This window comes from Pinus tabuliformis, chromosome 3_2, assembly GCF_031772625.1.
Source record: "Pinus tabuliformis cultivar Carrire ecotype Pingquan chromosome 3_2, CPIR1, whole genome shotgun sequence".
NCBI classification, from domain to species: domain Eukaryota; kingdom Viridiplantae; phylum Streptophyta; class Pinopsida; order Pinales; family Pinaceae; genus Pinus; species Pinus tabuliformis.
The window spans coordinates 276,093,973-276,117,220 of NC_142302.1; the positions used below are offsets into that span (position 1 = coordinate 276,093,973).

The 23,248-nt window shown below is 39.2% G+C and overlaps 1 protein-coding gene across 2 annotated transcripts in view; it reads left to right on the top strand.

Annotated features, from left to right (window-relative positions):
- Positions 1-1,613: 1,613 nt before the first annotated feature.
- LOC149180706 (uncharacterized) overlaps positions 1,614-23,248 on the top strand; it is a 230,048-nt gene continuing 208,413 nt past the window's right edge. Inside the window, exon 1 of one of the 2 annotated variants that reach the window (XM_089416240.1) lies at positions 1,614-1,938. In XM_089416240.1, coding sequence (XP_089272366.1) covers positions 1,769-1,938 — 170 coding nt within the window. In that variant the 5' untranslated portion in view covers positions 1,614-1,768. The remainder of the gene's footprint in view (positions 1,939-23,248) is intronic. The other variant, XM_089416239.1, reaches the window with a different exon arrangement.

Sequence of the window (23,248 nt, forward strand, 5' to 3'; positions counted from 1 at the left end):
TGTGTAAGATGTGATGCAATGGATATGCGCTGTTGCAGGAGGGTAACATACTTTTTAGTCGCTCGAATTTCACTACTCTTTATTTATGAAAGTTTCAGGACTCTAATTTTGTCATTGTTTATTTATGAGTTTTGGACTGAAATTTTTTACGCAGCGGTACATCACAATCTTTTTAGCTTCTTTGATGATTTATGAATGAAATATTAGATTTGATTTTTAATTGAACGTTACACTTTCCATCGTTGCTTCCTCCATTGCATTGTATTTTTGTTCTTACAATTGTAACTTTTTATTAGTTGATGTATGCAGAGGATTCTTACAATACTATAGGCCAATGCGATGACTTATCAATACCAGAAGCCCAAAAAAACCATAACTCACTTATTTATATAAAAAATATTTAATTAAAAGAAAAGAATAAAAATACTTTGGAAATAAATCTCATCCTTTACTTTGTATATACTTCCCACATTATTTCTTGATTATTATTTTATATTAATTTTGACATATAAATTCACGACATCAAAATTTGGTTTTATTTTGAATTATAAACTAGCATTGTCATATAAATTAAATGGCTAATTTGAAACTATAAATTAGTATGACTCATAAATACCTATAAGCATCAAGTTATAATGATCATCAAAATATTTATTATCATGTTATTATGAAGATTCTTAATCTATAAATAGAATTTGTTACAATTTATTAATTCTTATTTTAAATTATACTATCTATAAACTTCAGATAATGTAAATAATTTAGCTTTATCTTATAGAATTTGTTACAATTTATTAATTTTTATTTTAAATTATACTATCTATAAACTTCACATAATGTAAATAATTTAGCTTTATTTTCCACTTTTGTATGCAATTTTCTTTATTAGTTCTTATTTTAAATGACCATTTACATGTCAAAATTGTTCCTCAATTTATGCCTTACGAGGTTTCCTTTGCAACATATGGTACAAATACTAGTATTGGTTCATCTCTTTTCACATGAAAAAAAAGTATATGAATACTTAATTATTTAACAATACAATATTAGAATACAATATTTTATTAATTCATCTTATTTCATATGAAAAAAGAGTATATGAAATGAAATGATATTTTAAGATCTATGAGACTAAAAATAGTCTATGAGACCATTAGTTCCCTGTGTTTCGCTCTTTGCAATTCAGTGTTTTTCCGGTTCAAATTGATGATGAACTGACTCAACCCTCCAACAATCTCTTCACTAAAAAGATAATGCAAAGAAAGTGACGCTAACATGTTCTCATAGCTGTATTTGAATGTATTTGAATGTATATGAATACTTAATTTTTCATAACATGAGACAACAACAACCTGACAAAAGAATATACTTAAACTGATAATTTTATGTTATTTGCGGTAACGTGTTTTAAAAAATAATCTCAACTCTGCCGTAAATGGCACATTTCATAACATGAGACAACGACAACCTGACAAAAGAATATACTTAAACTGATAATTTTATGTTATTTGCGGTAACGTGTTTTAAAAAATAATCTCAACTCTGCCGTACAGTTTGGTGATAGCAACCAGCCTAACCATAGGAAGCCCGCCACCAGCCACTTCCAATGCCTGTGCAATTAGACCTGAAGTATAAATCAACGGGCAAAGGTTCGATTCCCAGGCAATTATTTGTTATAAGTGTGACGGTGGCTGAATTTGCGCCAGAACCATATCCAGAGGCTTCATAAAAGGGATCCCGATACACTGTTTTGGATTATTTCTCAAACATGTGGCGGGCGGGGCATTGTTATTGGGGTAGTATTGATGAACGAAGCGAGGGAATCGTGGTTGAATTCGCGTGGATGTTCAGCAAACGACGACACTTGGAGCCTTACGTTCACCTTTATCAGTCCCTCGGATGGGATTCATTGGTTTGCCATTCGCATCTCTTGAATATGTGAGTTCGTTCCCCTCCCTGCCTCTGTTCTTGAATTTAGCCGTCTCAGACAAAAATTCAGGTGAAGAAATAGGGAAGCCCAAGAAACCATTAAAACTTCCTTCCTTCAATTCGTTTTTCTATTTCAAATACTCGTTACCGAGACATTGTCACATTCTGCTTGAGGGTAAATAAACTTGGGCATGGACAATGAAAAGAAAGATGGGTAACTTTCATCCTTAAATGACTGTCACCCCGTAGATTAAATCAGAAGGGATTTGCCATAGTGATCCCCTCTCTACTAACAATCTACATCTACATATTACATGCCTTATCATTTATTTATTGCCCCCCTAAGAAAGAAAGTGGTGGAAGGGTGGTTTCATAGTGAGGCAGCAGGAAGGCTTCATCTCGGACAGACATATGTGCATGTGCAGTCAGAATGCTATTAGACACGAACTAATAGCAGCTACCTGCCTGCTGCAATGTTAAGAAAAAGAAAATGGTGGGTGCAATGTGAGGGTGAGGGATGAGAGTGTTATTTTCTTAGTCTGTATACAAATTTATTCACAAGAAAAATGGCACACAAATATACACAAGTACACAACATACAAATATACATAAGTACACAACATTTATGTGGTAAAACTGTTAAAACTGGCAACTAGGGCCAAATTCCATGTTGGGACAGCTCATATGATGAAGTTGATTATTGCATTGGATTCCTCTTTTTGAGAGGTCCAAATTTGATATATAGATCATCTCATTCAGTCAAGCAGAAGTGAAATTTTGAATTTATTCTCTCTTATGCACAAATTGTTAAGGTCGGCCTCAGCGTAATGTAGGCTTAAGAAGCCCAATAGATGTGTCTTTTCACCCTCAACGAATTGTATAAATAGGAGTGACCTTTCTCCTCATTTGGACATCACTCACTCATCATTTCTTCTCTCTCCTAATCTGATTGGTTCGTACAATTTGATGATCATCTCCCTCTCAGTGGATGAAGGACTAATTTCTGGGTCAGATTGCAGGCTGAAATTTCAGAGTTTCAGGAGAATGTTGACCAAGGCTTCATTGATCAAGTTTGACTGCGTTTTTTGGGGCAGAATTTCGATCTCCTTAGGCTGCATTTCTGGGCACAAAAATTGAGGTTTTCTGGACTGTTTGACCAGCGTTGACTTCTATTTTGACTGTAGAAAATCACAACAAATTTTCTCTCCTTTGACCGGGTTTAATCGAGCTATTTTGGGTTGCGTTTGACCTCCTCTTTAGGCCGAGTTTGACCAAGGAAGACCGAGCTGCTTTGGTGAAGTTTTGCTGCTGTTTTGACCAGCGTTGACTTTCTAGTTATGGCTGAAATTGACTGCAAAATTTTACAAGGTTGATTTGACTATGTATTGGACAAGTAAATTTGATTATTGTACACTCTCTCTCTCTCTGCATTGAACTATTGAATAATAATAAGAAGATTTGATCAAAGAGTTTTCCCCACATTGGGGTTTTCCGTGGCATTAGCCAAATTTGGGGTCCTCTTGTCTTGGCTTGTTTTCTGCATATGTTTTTATGTTCTATCTGCATTTACTATCAATGTGATTAAGTTAATGTGATTGCTACTGGAAATAATTGGAAATTGTCTTTGGGCTACTAAAGGAACATTGAAGTAAATTGTGCTAAGCATAGAACATACCATTGTTATCTAAATTTAACATGGGATCAGAGCATAGGTGAAGACAAAGTCCAAGCAAGAGTGAGGAAAAGCAATTACTAAGGGAAGTTGTTGGATAAGAACTTAGAACTAGTCCCAATGACGACAACAAGCTTAAGGACAAATCCGACTGTCATGCATGGAAGATGTCACTGGATTTGGCTTTGGAAGAAAATGATGCTATGAACTATGTCAAAGGAAGAGTAGTGGAGCCTCTTTCAAGTGCACCCGCTACTGCAAAAACAAAGTACAAGAAAGGTGAGGTTAAAGGTAAGAAAATTATTGTTGATTCTATTCACAAGCCTTTGGTTACCTATATTTCTGATTTGGAAACATCTAAAGAGATGTATGACAAGCTGGTTGGGATGTTCAAGGTAAATAATGCAAATCAAGTTCTCTTTCTCAATAACAAGTTGAAAGACATCAAGATGGATAGAGAGAATCCATTCAATCCTATTTCATGAGGATTACCGAAATCAAGAATGATCTCCTATCTATTGGAGAAGTTATTGGTGACAAGGAGCTCACTCTTATTGCACTTGGAGGCCTTACAAGAGAATGTGATGTGTTTAACACTACCATCCTCAACAATGACAGGATTATGGGATTTGATGAATTATTGGCTAGATGCACTCAAGAAGAAATAAGGATGATGGAAAGAGACAAGCCCTCAAATGAAAACAATCCTATTGCCTTCTCTGCTCATGCCAAAAGGAAGAACAATGTTGGTCCAAGAAGACAAGGTTAAGGGTTCAAGCCGGGAATTCAAAGAAGGTAGATGCTTCAATTACAACAGGTTTGGCCACTTTGCTAGAGAGTGTCGTCACAAGAAGGATACTCCAAGAGATGATGACAACAATAACAACAACTACAGAAACAATGGCAATCAAAGGAAAAACAGGTTCAACAACAAAGGAAAGAGGAATGCTCCTGCTGCTTGATATGGAAATGGTCGTCCTCCTAAGAAGTTGAGAAACTCTAGGTATGAAGAAGTTAATGTTGTAGAAAATCAAAAAGAATTTTATCTCATTTCTTCCCTTACCACTGCCGCTCCTTTGGATACATTAGATCATTGGTTGATTGATAGTGGTGCCTCAAGGCACTTCACTGGGTATAAGGAGGCCCTCTCAAATTTGATTGAAAAGAAGACTAATGTGGAGATTATACTTGGGGATAATGCCACTTATCTTGTAAAAGGAATTGGGATTGTTACTCTTCACTGAAATCAAGTTCAAACCCTTCATTTACAAGAAGTGTTGTATGCAATGTTGTTAAAAGCGCGATCGGGATTAAATCGGCGCGGGGAACGAATCGGAAAAAATCGGAAAAATCGGGAAAAAATCGGAAAAAAGCGGGAAAAAATCGTTTGGTACAAAAATATTCATTTTTTTTTCATTTTTTTTCAATTTTTTTAATATCTAAACCATCTACAACATAAAATAAATACATTGACACATAAATATGATAAAAAAACTAATATATAAGATGTTTAATATCATTTCTAGCGCTAAAATCACACATAACATTGAATCATGTCCTGAATAGTAAGTCCCAACTCAGCCTCAAAATATCAACAAAAAATATGATAATGTATCTCATCATGTCATAATGTCATATACAATAAAATGAAAGTCTAATCCTATTGATTTCCTCTGCCCCTCTTGCGAGAAAATGCCACAGCTTTCCCTTTCCCTCTAGATGTAGATGCTGGTGCCTGTGCAGGTGGAAATGGCAGTGGAGTCTGATGTGATCTAGACGTTGAAGAACTAGAAGTAGGAGCTATAGGAGGTAGACCACGTCCTCTACTGGTGGCAGGGGTAGCCCGGGCAGGTGGTGTCACCTGGAAACATTACAATCTCCCAATCCTGAAATCCTGAAAAACTGATAAGTCTGCTGGATTTTAAATGAAATCTAAAATTCTACTTTCTCCATATGAAATCCAATGAGGCTGGAACCACTCTCAAACATCCTGAGTCATTTCATGGTAATGTTAAAAATTTAAGTAAAAGGATGAAAATGAAGATTAAGGAGAATGTCACTTTTACTTTAAGAATTTAACATTACCATGAATAGCATATCCATACTAGGGCCTAGACTTGATCATTAAGCTACCCCACTCAAAAATTATTTGTTTCTTTCAAAAAACATTGCATGAAAAAACCCAAAAAAAGTTATAAAACTATGCTGTCCTGAGCCCCCACGATTTTTTCGTTAAAAATCGCGCTTTTTTCGAAAAAATCGCGATTTTTTGAAAAAAGCGTGATTTTTTCAGTAAAAATCGGCAAAAAAAAAAGTAGGCGATTTTTTCGTATAAAAATCGCGATTTGATCGGCAAGCTGAAAAAATCGCGATTTTATCGCGATTTTAACAACACTGGTTGTATGTACCTGATCTGAAAAAGAACCTAGTCTTTATTTCTGCAATGGAAGATAAATGTTTCAAGGTGACATTCGTTGATGGGAAGGTTCGTGTTTGGCAAAGGAACCCGAAAAATGCATTCACTCTTGGATTTAGGGTTGAAGGTCTCGATCATGTTGGAGGAAGTCCGTTGGGAGCAATGACTTGCGATACTTCTCTTCAATCCGAATTATGGCACTGAAGATTTGCTCACCTTCATTACAAAGCCTTACTTGATGTAAGGAAGATGGTCAGAGGTATGCTCGAATTCAACTTAGATCGTGAAGGAGTTTGTCAGGGTTGTGCAACTCGAAAAAATACAAGGGGACCAGTGCCGTCAAGTGGAAGTCAAACTACCGATATTCTTCAATTGGTCCATTCTGATCTATCAGGTATGTTGCCCGTAACATCTTTGGGAGGATATTTGTACTATGCAATTTTTGTGGATGACTTCTCTTGCAAAACATGGACCTATTTCTTAAAAAAGAAGGATGAAGTGTTCTAATGGTTCCGCTCTTTCAAAGCCTTGGTCGAGAATCAAATAGGGAAGAAGATCAAAATACTAAGGACCAATAATGGAACCGAATATGAGTCAAATGAATTCAATGACTATTGTAGAGAAGTTGACATTAAGAGGGAGACCACTACTGCATATGCTCCTGAGAAAAATGGTGTTGCCAAAAGGGAGAATCGAACTATCATAGAAGCCACCCGTGCCATGCTTCATGACCAAGGTCTACTGAAGTTCTTATGGGGAGAAGCTGCCAACACTGCTGTGTATGTTCAAAATAGATGCTCGCATCAAGCATTGAACTTCAAGACACCCCAAAAAGTTTTCACCGGTAAGAAACTTGATGTTTCTCATTTTAGAATCTTTGGTTGTCCCATATATTCTCAAGTGTTGAAAGAGAAAAGAAACAAGCTAGATGCATCTGGGAAGAAATGAACGTTTGTGGGCTACAGTGAAACTTCGAAGACATATAGAATATATTTGCTTGGTCAAAGAGAAGTGGAAATAAGTCATGATGTCACTGTCGATGAAGATTCTGCCCTTGCGAAAGTCCGAGATCTTCTTATCCCTAGGAAGGACAATGATGATGATGCAGAAAAGAAGGATGAATCTCCGATGGATGATCCGATGCCCGATGTTGAAGGACCGATGGATCCCATTGATCCACTTCCTGGTGATCCCTCTACCTCAAGAAAAAGACCTTTGTGGCTCAAAGATAATTTTTAAGATGCTGAAAGACATTGCCCCAAGAGGGACATTTCGTGAAAGTAAGAAGCGGAATAGGTACCAAGGGTACTTAGCTGCCATGAGTACCATTGTACAATCTGAGCCATGTACATTCAAAGAAGCCGTGAAACACCAAGTCTGGAAGGATGCAATGAATGAGGAATATGAGTCGATCATGAAGAATGATGTCTGGGATGTGGTTCCTAGACCCAAGGACAAGTCAGTGGTCACTTCAAAATGGCTTTACAAAATCAAACATGGAGCTGATGGGAGTGCTGAAAAGTTCAAGGCCAGGTTCGTTGCTCGAGGCTTCTCTCAAAAGGAAGGAGTAGACTATGATGAGATATTTGCACCGGTTGCTCGATATACCACCATCCGTTCGATCATAGCCCTTGCTGCCTCGCAAGGATGGAGCCTACACCAAATGGATGTCAAAACTGCTTTCTTGCATGGCTTGCTTAAGGAGGAAGTCTATGTAGAACAACTCGAGGGGTTCAAAGTTCAAGATCATAAGACACATGTATGTAGGTTGAAGAAAGCCCTCTATGGGTTGAAGCAAGCCCCTAGGGCTTGGTATGGGAGGATAGCTAACTATCTTATGAAGTTGGGATTTACAAGGAATGAAGTTGACCTGAACGTATACTTCAAGGTTGAAAAGGACAAGCCTCTCATTCTGGTCCTTTATGTGGATGATCTCTTTCTGACAGGTGATGACCCTCTCATTCATCAATGCAAGAGGGAGTTGGCTTCCGAATTCGAGATGAAGGACCTAGGATTGATGCACTATTTCCTAGGGCTGGAGGTCTAGCAAAAGCCAGGTGAGATTTTCCTTTCTCAAGGAAAATACATTGTGAAGCTGCTTGAGAGATGTGGGATGGTGGATTGCAAGTTTGTGTCTACTCCGATGGAACTCAACTTCAAGAAGCTATGTGGAAGTGCTGCTGGGCCCAAATTAGCGAACCCTTCCGAGTATCGTCAACTTGTGGGGGCCCTGATGTTCTTGGTAAACTCCCGTCCTGACATATGCTTCGCTGTGAACACGTTGAGTCAGTTTATGGTCGAGCCTCATCACATTCATTGGATTGCTGCTAAGAATCTCTTGAGATATCCCTGAGGCACAATCCACTATGGACTGAGATACATTGCCAGGAATTTGAGGCTACATTGATATGCTGATGCTGACTGGGCTGGCAGTGTGGTGAATCATAAGAGCACATTTTGGTGCTGCTCCAATATCTTGGATGACCAGGAAGCAGAAATCAGTTGCTTTAAGCATTGGCAAGGCCGAATACATTGTTGATAGTGTGGCATGTTGTGATGCTGTTTGGTTGAGAAAGCTCTTCAGTGAGCTATTTGAGCATGTGCTGGATACCACCATGATCTACTGCAACAACCAGAGTGGGATTCGCCTTTCAGAGAACCTGTGTTCCACGACTGCTCCAAGCACATTGATATCAGGTACCACTTTATCCGGGATATGGTACAACGGGGAGCAATAAGGCTCCAACACATCAGGACGGATGAGCAAGTCACAAATATTCTCACGAAGCCTTTGCGGAAGTCAAATTCTTAACATTTCGAGAGAGATTTGGAGTCGTGGAAAGACCCTCCTATGAGGGTCCCGTATGAGTTGGACACTGAACTCTGGGAGCTCCTGGGGGCTTTGGGTACTTCTTGGAGCTATGAGCAACCAGAGGGTGAGTGGTTCACCTTCCCCTAGTGATGCGCTATGTACAGGGTGAGTGGTTCACCTTCCCCTGTGATACCCCATGATGGTTGACATGTGTGTAGGGTGAGTGGTTCACCTTCCCCTACGATTGACATATGCATAGGATGAGTGGTTCACCTTCTCCTATGGCATATGAGTAGGATGAGTGGTTCACCTTTTCCTGCAGATGTCCCAACATACATCCTATCCATGGAGTCCGAGACTCATGGGAAGTATCTCTCATCTGGTCAATGAGTTGGGAAAAGTGGTCAGGGACCATATCACTACCAATGGACACATCGTGTATTGCCGTACTCCCTATGACTAGGATGCATGGTGTTCAACAACTTGATCTGGAATCAAGCACTGACTTTTGTCAGTGGAGAGTGGTAAGGTCTTGTGACTTACTCTCGATTGCTGCTTCTTCATTATTACTTCATGGTTCAGCAAGCAGAGCAATGATGACAAAGATGGTACATGATGATAGGATGACATGATGATGACAGATGGATTGGCATGTGGAATTCTCCCTAGTTGAGAAGGAGTGTTAAAATTGGGAACTAGGGCCAAATTCCACCTTGGGACAACTCATATGATGAAGATGATTCTTGCATTGGATTTCTCTTTTCGAGAGGTCCAAATTTGATATAAAGATCATCTCATTTGGTCAAGCAGAAGTGGAATTTTGAATTTATTCTCTCTCATGCAGAAATTGTTAAGGTTGGCCTCAACTTAATGTAGGCTCAAGAAGCCCAATAGATGTGTCCTTTCGCCCTCAACAAATTGTATGAATAGGAATGACCTCTCTCCTCATTTGGACATCACTCACTCATCATTTCTTCTCTCTCCTAATCTGATTGGTTCGTAACTTCGTACAGCTTGATGATCATCTCTCTCTCTCTCACACATGTGGATGAAGGACGAATTTCTGGGTCGGATTGCAAGCTGAAATTTTAGAGTTTCAAGACAATGTTGACCAAGGCTTCATTGACCAAGTTTGACTGCGTTTTCTGGGGTAGGATTTCGATCTCCTCAGGCCGCATTTTTGGACATAGAAATCAAGGTTTTTTGCACTGTTTGACCAACGTTGATTGTAGGTTAACTTCTATTTTGATCGTAGAAAATCACAACATATTTTCTCTCTCCTTTGATTTGGTTTGACCAAGCTGTTTTGGGCTGCGTTTGACCTCCTCTTCAGACTGAGTTTGACCAAGGAAGACTGAGCTGCTTTGGTGAAGTTTTGTTGTTGTTTTGACCAACATTGACTTTCTGGTTAGGGCTGAAATTGACTGTGGAATTTTACAGGGCTGATTTGACTGTGTATTGGGCAAGTAAATTTGATTATTGTACTCTGTGTGTGTGTGTGTGCTGAAATATTGAATAATAGTAAGAAGATTTGATCAAAGGGTTTTCCCCACATTGGGGTTTTTCATTGGCATCCGCCAAATCTGGTGTCCTCTTGTCTTGGCTTGTTTTCTGCATATATTTTTATGTTCTATCTGCATTTACTGTCAATGTGATTAAGTTAATGTGATTGCTACTGGAAATAATTGGAAATTGTCATTGGGATGCTAAAGGAACATTGAAGTAAATTGTGCTTAAGCATAGAACATACCATTGTAATTTAAAATTAACAAAAACCCTGTCTATTTGTCAAGGAAATTTCCACGGGCAAGGCAAATAGGGTTTTATTGTTGGAGAAATATTACAATCAGGCTTGCTTACTCAGCCCCCTCATTTCTCGGAATCAACATATAAAGTTGGTTATGTTACAATAGTTTTGGTAACCATCTTTTGGTTCGTAAACTACCTCCATTAGAATAAATGCAACAATATTTACATCATTAAATTAGTTTTACATTTATATTTTCTTTTAATGATTGTTGTCATATTCTAACAATCTCCACCAAGAGACACCATACACCACCACAACTTCTCTATCAACACTGGTTTTGTAAATGTGTCTGCACAATTTTCTTGAGTGTGGACCTTTTAAGATATACTTCACCTCTATCAATATCCTATCTTACAATATGGCACTTTATATCAATATGTTTGGTTTTACTATGATAAATAGAATTTGTAGCGAAATGCAATGCAGTTTGACTATCACAAAATACAGTTACACTGTTCTGCACTCTCCCAAATTCACCTAGAAGACCCTTTAACAAAATTGCCTCTTTGCAAGCATGTGAGACAACAATATACTCTGCATCTATGGTGGATAAAACAACTGTTTCTCGAAGCTTCGACATCCAACTAATGGATCCTGCTACAAGAGTAAAGACATATCCTGAAGTAGATTTTCACTTGTCCAAATCACCTGCAAAATCCGAATCATCATATTCGCAGACATAATCATTAGAACCACTAAAGGTGATACAATAATCACTGGTGCCTCACTGCCTCTAAGGTACGAAGCACCCATTTCACTGCAGGCCAAAGCTTCTTTCCCAGATTTTCCATGAACTTGCTGACAACTCTCTTTGCATGTGAAATATTTGGTCTAGTACAAACCATCACAAACATCATACTTCATATTGCATTAGCATACAGTACACAAGACATATAATCCTTTTCTTCTTCATTACTAGGACATAAGCTTGAAGAAAGGTTAAAATTGGCAGAAAAAGGGATATTAATCTGGTTTCACATTACTCATCTTGAACTTCTCAAGTATTTTCTCTACATACTCATGTTTTGAAAACCTGAGCTTACCATTTTTTCATGTCTCTATGTATTTCGATGCTTAAGATTTGTTTTGCAGCTCCTAGATCCTTCATATCAAACATCATAGCTGTTTGAGCCTTTAACCTGTTGATCTCTTCCATGCTTTTACTTGCAATGAGCATATCATCAACATACAACATTAAGATAATGTATATGCAATTCAAACTTTTAAAGTACACGCAATGATCATATTCACTTCTAGCATATGTTGAAAAGTAGCTAGTGAAGGTCTTCTTGACTCGTGCCTTAGTCAAGAAGGACCTCGAGTTGTTCTTCACTAGCATGCACGAGTCCCTAAAAATTAAGACGAGTTCATAAAAATTAGAATGAGTTCATGAAACAGTTTGACTAATGCGCTAGAGTGGGAGTCTCAGTTTGTTGTCTCCTAGTGCGAGTTTGGAAATTGACACTCGAAGAGTCTCAGTTCTAAATTGGGACCAGATGAGTTATGTTGAATTTTTGAGCAACTAGGGAAAAATTTCCCTAGAAATCACTTTATGTGGTTAACCCCTTTCACCCTTGAAGAGGATTATTTCTCAAGAGCAAATTGTTTTTCATAAGAGAAAAAGTTATTTCAAAAATATTTTATAAAACAATTAGACATGTGCAAAATGAAATCACTTAAGTGATTCAATTAGACATGTGCAAAGTAATATCACTTAAGCTATCTAATTTGAATGCATCACTCTAGGAGCTTCCAAAACAGTTAATTTGAGGAAGGGATTTTGCCTCAAAGATTTCTGTAAATTGAAGAGAAGCCTTCATTTGCAACACATCAAGTTCTCTCTCTCTCTCTCTCGTGCTTTGGTGAACTAGCTCTCGCATTGGTGATCAAGTCCCCGCATCAGTAATTTATCTCTCTTATCATCATTGGCAGATCTCTTATTATCAGTATTGCTAATTTGCAGATCTCTTATCATCATTGGCAAATTGCTTATTATCAGTGGCAGATCTATCGCAGATTTGCAGATATCTTATCGTCATTGGAAGATCTCTTATTATCAATAGCAAATCTATTGCATATTTGTAGATTTCTTATCATCATTGGCAGATCTCTTATTATTAGTGGCAGATCTCTTATTATCAGTAGTCGATCTATTGCAGATTTGTAGATCTCTTATCATCATTAGACGATCTACAGTTTGGCAGATCCACTGTTTGGTAGATCTATTGTTTGGCAAATCTATTATCTGGTAGATCTATTGTTTGGTAGATCTATTATCTGGCAGATCTATTGTTTGGCAGATTTATTATCTGGCAGATCTATTGTTTGGAAGATCTATTGTCTGGCAGATCTATCGTTTGGCAGATCTATTGACAGATCTCAGAACTCTCGTTCAACTCTCGCACTAGTGGTTTCTACTCTTGTTATTTGTTCTTGCTCCAGAGAAGTATTATTGCAATTGGTATTGTTCTCACATGAGAAATATTTAACTCTTGTATTGATCTCGCTCCAGAGATATTCTATTCTTGATATTGCTTTCACGCCAGAGTTTGATTGCTGGTATATTTCCCTTGCTTTAGTAGCATTCTGATCTTGCATTTGGAGAATATTGCTCTCAGTATTTAGCTCTCGTACTTGTGCACTTTATTCACACACTTGTGTCTATTGCTCTTGTTTTGGAAGCCTTTGGAGGCTTGTGGTGGTATTTTGAAGTTGTCATATTAAAAAGGGTTGTTACTATTATTATTTGTAAAAGGGGTTTTGTACTCTGATTATGTATCTCTACTGAACATTTGAAGACGATCTAATAGAAGAGCATTTTAAAAAGGGTTTTCCCCCATAGTGGGGTTTTTCCCTGGTCTTGGACCAAATCCTGTGTCTTGCTGTTCATTGACTGTCTTCTATGGTTTATGATCTTAGAAATTAAATTTTAAATCTGCAAAATTTAACATGGTATCAGAGCTGTGGTGAAGATAAGCTCAAGAACAATAAGCTTAAGGCAATTATCTGCTGAAAGACCTTATTTGCTGCTCAAAATACAACAGTAGATCAGTTCAGATGGCTACATCCTTCTTCAAGGATAGCGAGAAATTGACAGGGGCTTCAAATTATGCTACTTGGAAACTCAAACTGGGCATGAACTTGGATGGAGAAGATGTTATAGATTATGTCTAAGGAGGTGTACCCCAACCTCCTGAAAAGGCCCTTGCTGCTGCGAAAGCAAGGTACAAGAAAGGTGAGATCAAAGCCCGCAAAATTATCATTGATTCTTTGAAAGACCATCTTCTTACTTATATCTCCAAATTGAAGACATCTAAGGAAATGTATGACAAGATTGTTGGCATGTTTGAAGTCCAAAATTTGAATCACGTCCTTGACTTGAAGAAACAACTCAAAGATATCAAATTGAATAAGGGAGAATCTATTCAGTCTTATTTTATAAGGATTACTGAACTCAAGGACCAAATTTTGTCTGTTGGCGAGCCCCTGTCTGATAGGGAATTGGTACACACAACCCTTGATGGACTTCTTGCAACTTGGGAAGTATTCATTACTACTATCAGCAATAACAATGTTTTGCCAACTTTTGATGAATTGATTGGAAGATGCAAGCAGGAAAAATCAAGGATGATTTCAAGGGGCAAAATTTAGAGACATGAAGAAGGAGAACCATATGTCTTCACTACACAAGCAAAGAAGAAGAAAGGAAAGGGAAAATCTTCTAAGCCAAAATCCAAACCCAAGTTTTTTAAGAAGAGCACGAGGAATGTTGAATGCTTTAACTGTCACAAGCATGGTCACTATGCTTAAAATTGTCTAGAAAGAAGATCCTCTTATAATCAAAGTAGCAACAATTACAATAATCAGTGTCTTGATCGAAAAAGGAGGAATTATGGAGGAAGAAGATATGAAGGAGGGAGCAATGCTCGCAGTGATCGTGATCAAGAACCTCGTCCTCAAAAGAGATACAAAAATAAAAGTTATGAAAATAACGCTGCTACTTCTCAATTTGAGCATTTTCGGATTTTAGCGTTGTCTAGTGCTTCTCCTCCAAATTCTTTAGATAGCTGGTTAGTGGATAGTGGTGCCTCTAGGCACTTCTCTGGTTATAAAGAAGTCCTCTCTAATTTGGTTGAGAGGGAGACTGGTTTAAACATTATCCTTGGAGATAACACTACATACCCTGTAAAAGGGTTTGGTTCAATTTCTTTTCATTTGGATCTTGGAGAAACTATTCATCTTCAAGATGTTTTATATGTACCTGGTCTAAAGAAAAATATTGTATCTATATCTGCTCTAGAAGATAAAGGAATGAAGGTGGCTTTTATAAAAGGAAAGGTGTTAACTTGGCCAGAGAAAACAAACATAAAAAATGCTTTTACTCTTGGATCGAGAGTAGAAGGGCTTTACAAGGTCAGTGAGAGACCTATTAAAGCTATGGCTCAAGAATGAAATTTCAATCAGATCGAGTTATGGCACCGCAAATTTTCTCATCTTCATTATAAGGCATTGCCCAAAGTAAAGAAGATGGTTTATGGAATGCTAGAAATCCAATCAAAACATGATGGTGTTTTCCCTGGTTGTGAAAGTGGAAAGAAAACGAGAGGGCCTTTTCCCTCTAGCAGTACCAAATCTCATGACATCCTGCAACTAATTCATTCAGATTTGTGTGGACCTATGCCAGTGACATCCATAGGTGGATATTTGTATTATATCACCTTTGTGGATGATTTCTCTAGAAAAACGTGGATATACTTTCTAAAGCACAAAGATGAAGCCTTTGATATGTTTAAAAATTTCAAAGCATTGATTGAAAACCAAACTGGAAAGAAAATCAAAGTCTTCAGATTAGATAATGGAGGAGAATTCATTTCAAATGAATTCATTGACTTTTGCAGAGAAGTCGGTATCAAGAAAGAGACCATTGTACCATATAATCCTGAACATAATGGTGTGGTAGAAAGAAAGAATAGAACTATCATGGAGGCTGCTCGTGCCATGCTACATGATCAGAATGTGCCAAAGTTCCTATGGGGAGAAGCTGCCAACACTGCCATATATGTACAGAACAAGACTCCTCATCGAGCATTATATGACAAGACTCCTGAAGAAGTATTCACAGGCAAGAAACCTGATGCCAGTCATTTAAGGATCTTTGGCTATCTTGTTTATTTTCATGTACCAAAAGAAAAGAGGAGCAAACTTGAGGCTTCATGTAAGAAAGGTATGTTTGTGGGCTATTGTGAACATTCTAAAGTATTTAGAATTTATGTACTTGGTCAAAGAACAATAGACTTCAGCAAAGATGTAACATTTGATGAAGATGCAGCTCTTGAAATAGTAAGAATTAGTCCTCCTTCTTTCTCTTCTAAAGAAACAAATAATGTTGTTGATCCCTCTACCCATGAACCTGATCATGAGGACCTAGATGAACTTGTTGAGCCTATGGATCCATTAGATCCTCCTCCATATAGGGAAAGGCCTCTATGGCTTCATGATACTCTACATGATGCTAAAAAACATATTGCTCCGAAGGGCACTTTTAGAGAAAGTAAGAAGCCTAGTCGATATCAAAACTATGTTGTTGCTATGAGTTCTATCATATAGAGTGAACCTCAATCATTTGAAGGAGTAGAAAAGCACCAAGTATGGAAATATGCCATGACAGAAGAATATGAATCCATTATGCAAAATGATTTATGGGAAGTTGTTCCTAGAACTCGGGGCAAATCAATTGTAACTTCAAAGTGGCTGTTCAAAATAAAACATGGCATGGATGGCAGTATTGAAAAATGTTAATTTTAGGTATGTTCTATGCTTAGAGCAATTTATTTCAATTTTCACAGTTAGCTCAACGTCTTTTCCAGATTAGCAATCACATCAGCATTAAAGTAAACTGCAGATAGAACATAAACATAAATCGCAGAAGACAAGCCAAGACAAGAGGACACAAGATGTGGCGCTAGCCAGGGACAAACCCCAATGTGGGGAAACCTTTGATCAATTCTTCTTATATGTTCTTCAATAGTTCAGTGCAGAGAGAGAGAGAGAGAGAGAGAGATAGTACATTTACAGTAGAAGTCAACACTTTGACTTATCTAGATAAGAGCATAGATCATCTCTAAGAAGACGATACATGAGATCAGTTGAAGACATGCTGCTTCAATTGATTCTCCAAGGTGACTCCTTCACCTATCATCGTGCTGCGTCTCGTCATCATGCTGCACCGATCATCACAACGCTGGACCTCATGACTGTTGCACCTAATGCTTCACTGCTGTCCCATGTGCCATTGTTGAACCATGTTGTCATACAGCATGTCTCATGTGCTTGCAGTGCCATGCTTGCTGTTGCTATCCAAGCTGTCCATGATATCGACGCTGTCCATGCTAGCTGTTGTACCATGCTTGCTGCTGTACCATGTGCCTTCTGCCATGTCACAACTGCTGTCCCACTTATCCTAGCCATACCTAGCAGCTGTCCCATATGTCTAAGCATATCTTGCTGCTGTCCATGTGTCTTAGCAGCATTATGCTTGCTGTTCCATGCATTTTAACATACCTTGCTGCTGTCCCATACATCTTAGCATACCTTGCTGCTGTCCCATACATGTTAGCAGCACTATGCTTGCTGTCCCATGCATCTTAACATACCTTGCTGCTGTCCCATACATCTTAGCATACCTTGCTGCTGTCCCATACATTTTAGCAGCACTATGCTTGCTGTCCCATGCATCTTAACATACCTTGCTGCTGTCCCATACATGTTAGCAGCACTATGCTTGCTGTCCCATGCATCTTAACATACCCTGCTTCTGTCGCATAAATGTTAGCAGCACTATGCTTGCTGTCCCATGCATCTTAACATACCTTGATGCTGTCCCATACATGTTAACAGCACTATGCTTGCTGTTCCATGCTTACCATCTGTTGTTTTACCATGCTGCACTACTGTACTGCATCACTACATGCTGTCCCTTTTGACCCTTCATGCTGCGGCTAAGACTCTCTTGTTTGACTGCAGTTGGGGCTGAATTAGACCAACGTTTAGGGCTGGATTAGACCATCATTTAGGGTTGGATTAGACCATCGTTTAGGGCTGCCTTTAGGTCTGTTTAGGGCAGCCTTTAGTCTGCGTCTAGGGCTGCCTTCCATCTGCGTCTAGGGAAGCCTCTTTTCCTCCAACATCTAGGGCTTCCACTCCTAGATTTCTCTTCCACTAAAACCGAAGACAAGTGGAAAGAAATCAAGATAGAAGTGTGTGTGTAAAATGACTCTCAAGTCATCTCCTTTTATACTTAAATGTTGAGCACATGTGGGGTTTATTTGGTTGCTGGCTGACCTTGACGAATTGTCTTATAACACAAATAAATTCATAACTCCATGAATACTTATCGGAATCGGATGATATTTAGATCAATTCTACATCTCTCGATGAGAGGGATCCAAGAAAAATATCAGCTGCCATAAATAAGATGACCCACATGGAGTTTGGCCCTAGTTGCCAATTTTAACACTCCCTCTCAACTTGGGAGAACTCCATCTGCTGATCCATATGTCTGACTGTACTATCTCTGCCATCAATGCCCTGCAATGCTTTGCTCTGCTCTGCTCTGCTGAACCATGAAGAAGAATAATTGATCGAGAATGTTTCATACCATTCTCTACTGACCCGAAGTCAGTTTTATTGATCCCAGATCAATATCACAAGAGAGTGTCTCAAACCACTCATACTGATTCCAGATCAATGGAGATCATCCTAGCATAGGGAGTATGGTAGATACAACGATGCGTCCATTGATAGTACTACTATGGTCCCTAACCCCATTTCCCTGCTCATTGGCCAGATGAGAGGTACTTACCATGAGTCCCAGACTGCATGGGTAGGATGCCTCGACAGGAGAACCATTCATCCCGTCCCTAAGTCGCCTCGGGGTATCACAGGGGAAGGCTGAGCCATTCACCCTATACACAGCGCACCATTAGGAGAGGGTGAGTCGCCCTATGGTCGCACGTTGCTCCAGTAGTACCCTAAGCCCCCTGGAGCTCACAGAGCTCAATGCATGCAGGGCCCTCATAAGAAGGTCTCTCAACGACTCCAAGTCATTTGGGAAAGTCACAAATTTGACCTTTCCCCGAGGCTTTGACAGAATGTTTGCGACCTATACATCAGTCTTAATGCAATAGAGCCTCCTCGCTCATCAACGTACCATATCCTAGATAAGCTAGTGTCTGATGTCTATATACTGGAGCAATCATAGAATATGGGATTCCTCAACAATTGAATCCCCCCCTGGTTGACACAGAAGATCACGGTGGTATCCATCATGTGTACAAACAACTCACTAAAGAGCTCCCGCAACCAGGTAGCTTCACACGAGGTCATACTCATAGCTATGTATTCAGTCTCAATGGTGCTCAAAGCAACCATCTTCTGCTTCCTGCCCATCCAGGATATCGAGCAGAACCCAAAGAGAATCAGCACTCAGAAGTGATCTTGAGATCCTCCACACTCCTTGCCGAGTCAGTATTCGAATAATCATGCAACTTCATGTTTCCAGCAGTGTATCTCAATCTATGAGACATTGTGCCCCGAAGATATTTCAGAAGATTCTTGGCACCAATCCTGTGAGGCTCAACCATATATTAGCTCATTATGCTAACTGCAAAACATATATCCTGACGGCAGTTCACCAAGAACATCAACACGAATGAGTTTATGAAACTCAAAGGCATTTCCCAAATCTGGTCCACCATCACTACCATATAACTTCTGAAAGTTAAGATCCTCGAGGTAGTCACGGACAGTGTTTTAAAACTCCGACTCCGACTCTGACTCCGACTCCGACTCGGTATCGACTTGGTTGACTCGATTTCAATGACTCTGTCGTTGTAAAAAATACATTACACAAAAAAAAAGAAAAAAAAAACATAATTTTAAAGATTTTCATTCATGTTTCCAAACACACAGCATTAGAATATAGATAGAAGACAACATATGATCAAAGTAGGCTCATGAATATATCCATTATATCAAAATGGCACCCAGTGCACTGTCCAATACATACATGATGATGATATAGAGATCAAAACAAAAACACATAACCAAAGAGGCTAGAAATGGCCTCTACAACATAAGTAAACTGTGACCAATACTATTGGCTACTGCTAGAGGAGCCAAGATCATCTGGCTCAACCTCTGGATCATAGTCAGACAGGCCAGCCCATGGCTCCTCATCATCATCTCCAACTGCAACTGTAGAAGTGGTAGCACTAGCAGGCTGTGCAGCAGCTGCAAGCTGAGATAAACGAGATATGCGCTTTTGTCGTGGCTGAGCAGAGGAAGTGCCTGCAATTGGAGGACTTGGGGCTGGCCCTGAGGCTGGTACAAGTGGATCAGGATCTGCATTCAACTGAACATTATGTTCGAGTGATGCCTCCACCTGTAAATCCAAATCAAGATCCTCATCAGAATCAAACTCTGCTGGATTACTCTCCACTACCCAATCTGATGTTGGATCAATGTCTTCCAACACAATGGGATCTGAATCAGGTCTTTTGTTCAACAATTGGTTGCATCTGAGCCAGAGGTTGTATTGGACATAGACTAGATCATTTAACTGTTTTTGATCCAAACGATTTTTCTTCTTCGTGTGAATTCTTTCAAAGACAAACCAATTGCGCTCACACCCTGTGGCGCTGTAAGTTTGACTCAAAATACAAATTGCAAACTTCTGCAATTCAGGACAATGGCTACCAAAAGTCTCCCACCATTGTGCTGCAAAAAACATAGGAGTGTAATGAGTTAGCTCAACAAAATTACAAATTATATCCAACTTTCAAATTATAAACGATTTAACAAAATAAGTATTAAGAATTTGAAAATTGAAATTTTTGTTTACTTGGCTCATCTGCTTCCCTTGCAATCTTTGCTAGGTTCTAACCAAAGGTACCTGAGGCATTGATGAAGGTTGTGTTGATTTGGGGTAGCATCAGCTGTGCTCTAGCCATGAAAATTGGCGGAGAGGCTAAAGCACATGAGATCTCCAATACCCAGAAATGGTTTGGGCAGATTCTAAACAGTTTGGGAGATATTAAAATAATTAATATTTTTAATGGAGTCCCTAAGTCTAAACTTAGGGAAAATAAAATATTAATGTGAATTAATATAAAACTGTGTTAGAAGGGTCAAAAGTCATGGATCAAGCCAGAGTTAATCTTAGCTGTTGATTAGGGACTTAATCTCTGCCGTTGAATTGTCAATGCGAAAAGTATAAGAGGAGGCTTGAGGGTCACTTGGAGAATACACTGAGTTGATCAAGATTTCGATTTTCTGGGGCAAGGTTTGCTGAGGAAGTCAAAAGAGTGATCAGAGTTGCAGTTGAGGGGCAGTGAATACAGAAGCAGAGAGGCAGAGATAGTACCAGGAGGATCAACGCAGAAGCTGGGAGAGAGGGATGCAAAGCCAGCCAGAGGTTCACGTAGAGCCAGCCAGGGCTCACGCAGAGCCAGCCAGGCGCTGCGCAATGGCTCAGAGAGCTAGCGTGGGTGACGCAGAAGCTCTAAGGGCTGACGCAGTGCCTCCAGAGGCTGACGCAGGGCAAGCTAGGGTGATGCTGGGTAGACTTTAGGCCAGAAAGGGCTGACGTAGTCCCTAGAGCCTGACGCTGGGGTTTTCGTGGGGCAGATTGGAGCTGGGAGCTATCGGAGTGTTTATTCGGGGTTTCAGCCGGAACATTTGTCTCTGACTGAGAGGTACTATTGCCAAGATTATTCTCTGTTGGGTGAGCCGGTTTTGGCACCTAGATTGTATTCTGAAATTGCTTAATAATTGAAACCCTCAGATAGCTGCACCGGTTTTCCCGCATTGGGTTTTTCCGGGGACATTGGTCCAAAAACAACAGTGTCACTTGTGTGCTTGTTTTGTTTCCTTCAGTTGATGGTCTGTAATGTGTTGAGCATGTACTTGTATTTATTTTCAGTATTTACATGGAAAATAACTTGTCAATTAATCAGAAGAAGTAGGCAGAAATAAATCAGAAAGTACATGAAGGGTTTCTAACGGGTTGGACTTAGAAATTCCAACAGGTTGTGGCTTGTCGATGTATCTCCAGCTGATCACACTCCAATGGGATCATGCGATCAATGCAGTCAATTAATCCATCTCTAACCTCCCCCTTCAAAGCTCCTGTCGCCTTAGCTTTATAATGATACCGTGGGTTCAAAAAATACCTAGCTGCATGTATAGGGCGATGGAGTTGATTGTTCCATCTTTCATTAATGATTGCCCAAATGGGCCCATACTTAGCCACTTTATCCTTGTATGCCCTCTTTATTTGCTCCTTTGCTTGATCCATAACTTCATAAATGAAGCCCATAGCCAATCTTTCACCATCCACCAACCGCAACACCTTAACTAGTGGCTCAACAAGCTTCACAATCTCTGCTGCCTTTCTCCAAAATATTTCTTCATTAACTTTCTTTTTCAATTCTTTGCCTTCCTGTTTGTGAGACCACTGGCTTTGATTCCATTCTTCACTGGAAAATATCTTTTGCAAGTTTCTATGTTGTGAAAGCATAGAGTGCAATGTCAAAAAATGAGTAGCAAATCTAGTGATGGCAGGTCTAATAATATCCCTGCCCCCTGTGTGTTTCCTCATCAGGCTCAAAATTCCTTTTGGCATAATCTACAGTGTTTTTGACCCAATCTAATTTGCCAATATCCTCAAGCATGAGGTCTATGCAATGTGCAGCACATGGGGTCGAAAAGATGGTTCTGTGTTTTTCCTCTAATAGTTTACTAGCAAGAACATAGTTAGAGGCATTATTTGTGATGACTTGAACAACATTAGCCACCCCCACCTCCTCAACAACCTCATCCAATAGCTGAAACAACAATTGTCCATATTTTACCTTATCAAATGCATCAACTGATTTTAGAAACATGGTTCCCTGTGGGCAAAAGATAAGAAAGTTTATGATGGTATGGTTCCTTTGATCAGTCCATCTATCTGACATGATGGTACATCATGTTCTTGCCCATGAGTCCTTGAAATCTTTCAAATACTCATTAATGGAGGCAATTTCCTTCTGCAAACGATACCCCCTTATCTCATGCATAGTAGGGCCTTTGAAGCCTTTTCAGCAGCATGTATGGCATCAAACATAGGCTCATAATATGGTTAACGGGAAGCATTGAAGGGGATATCAACATCATACCACCATCTACATATGTAATCACAAGCAGTCTCCCTCAATTCTTTCTTCCAATGGTCATCTAAAGTGGGCTACAAATTTCTACTAGCTTGAGGACCATGTGCATCTGATGGAGAGAAGGGTGTGATAGTGAAATAAATTTTGATATTCATATCACCTTTCTTTTTCATTTTACCCTTACCCTTTTCTTGAATAGACTCCAAAGAGGGAGGAACATATCGGAAGGGGTTGGATGCATTAGTACAAGGGATAAAGGAAGAACCCTCAAAATCAAAATGGGGGTTGGTAGCCAACATTTTTTGTATACTCCTCTTCCTCCCAATTTCAGCCTCTAACTCTTTTTGCCTAGCCTTTTCTTCTTTAAACTTCTCAAAGTTGGCTAACAATTCCTTCC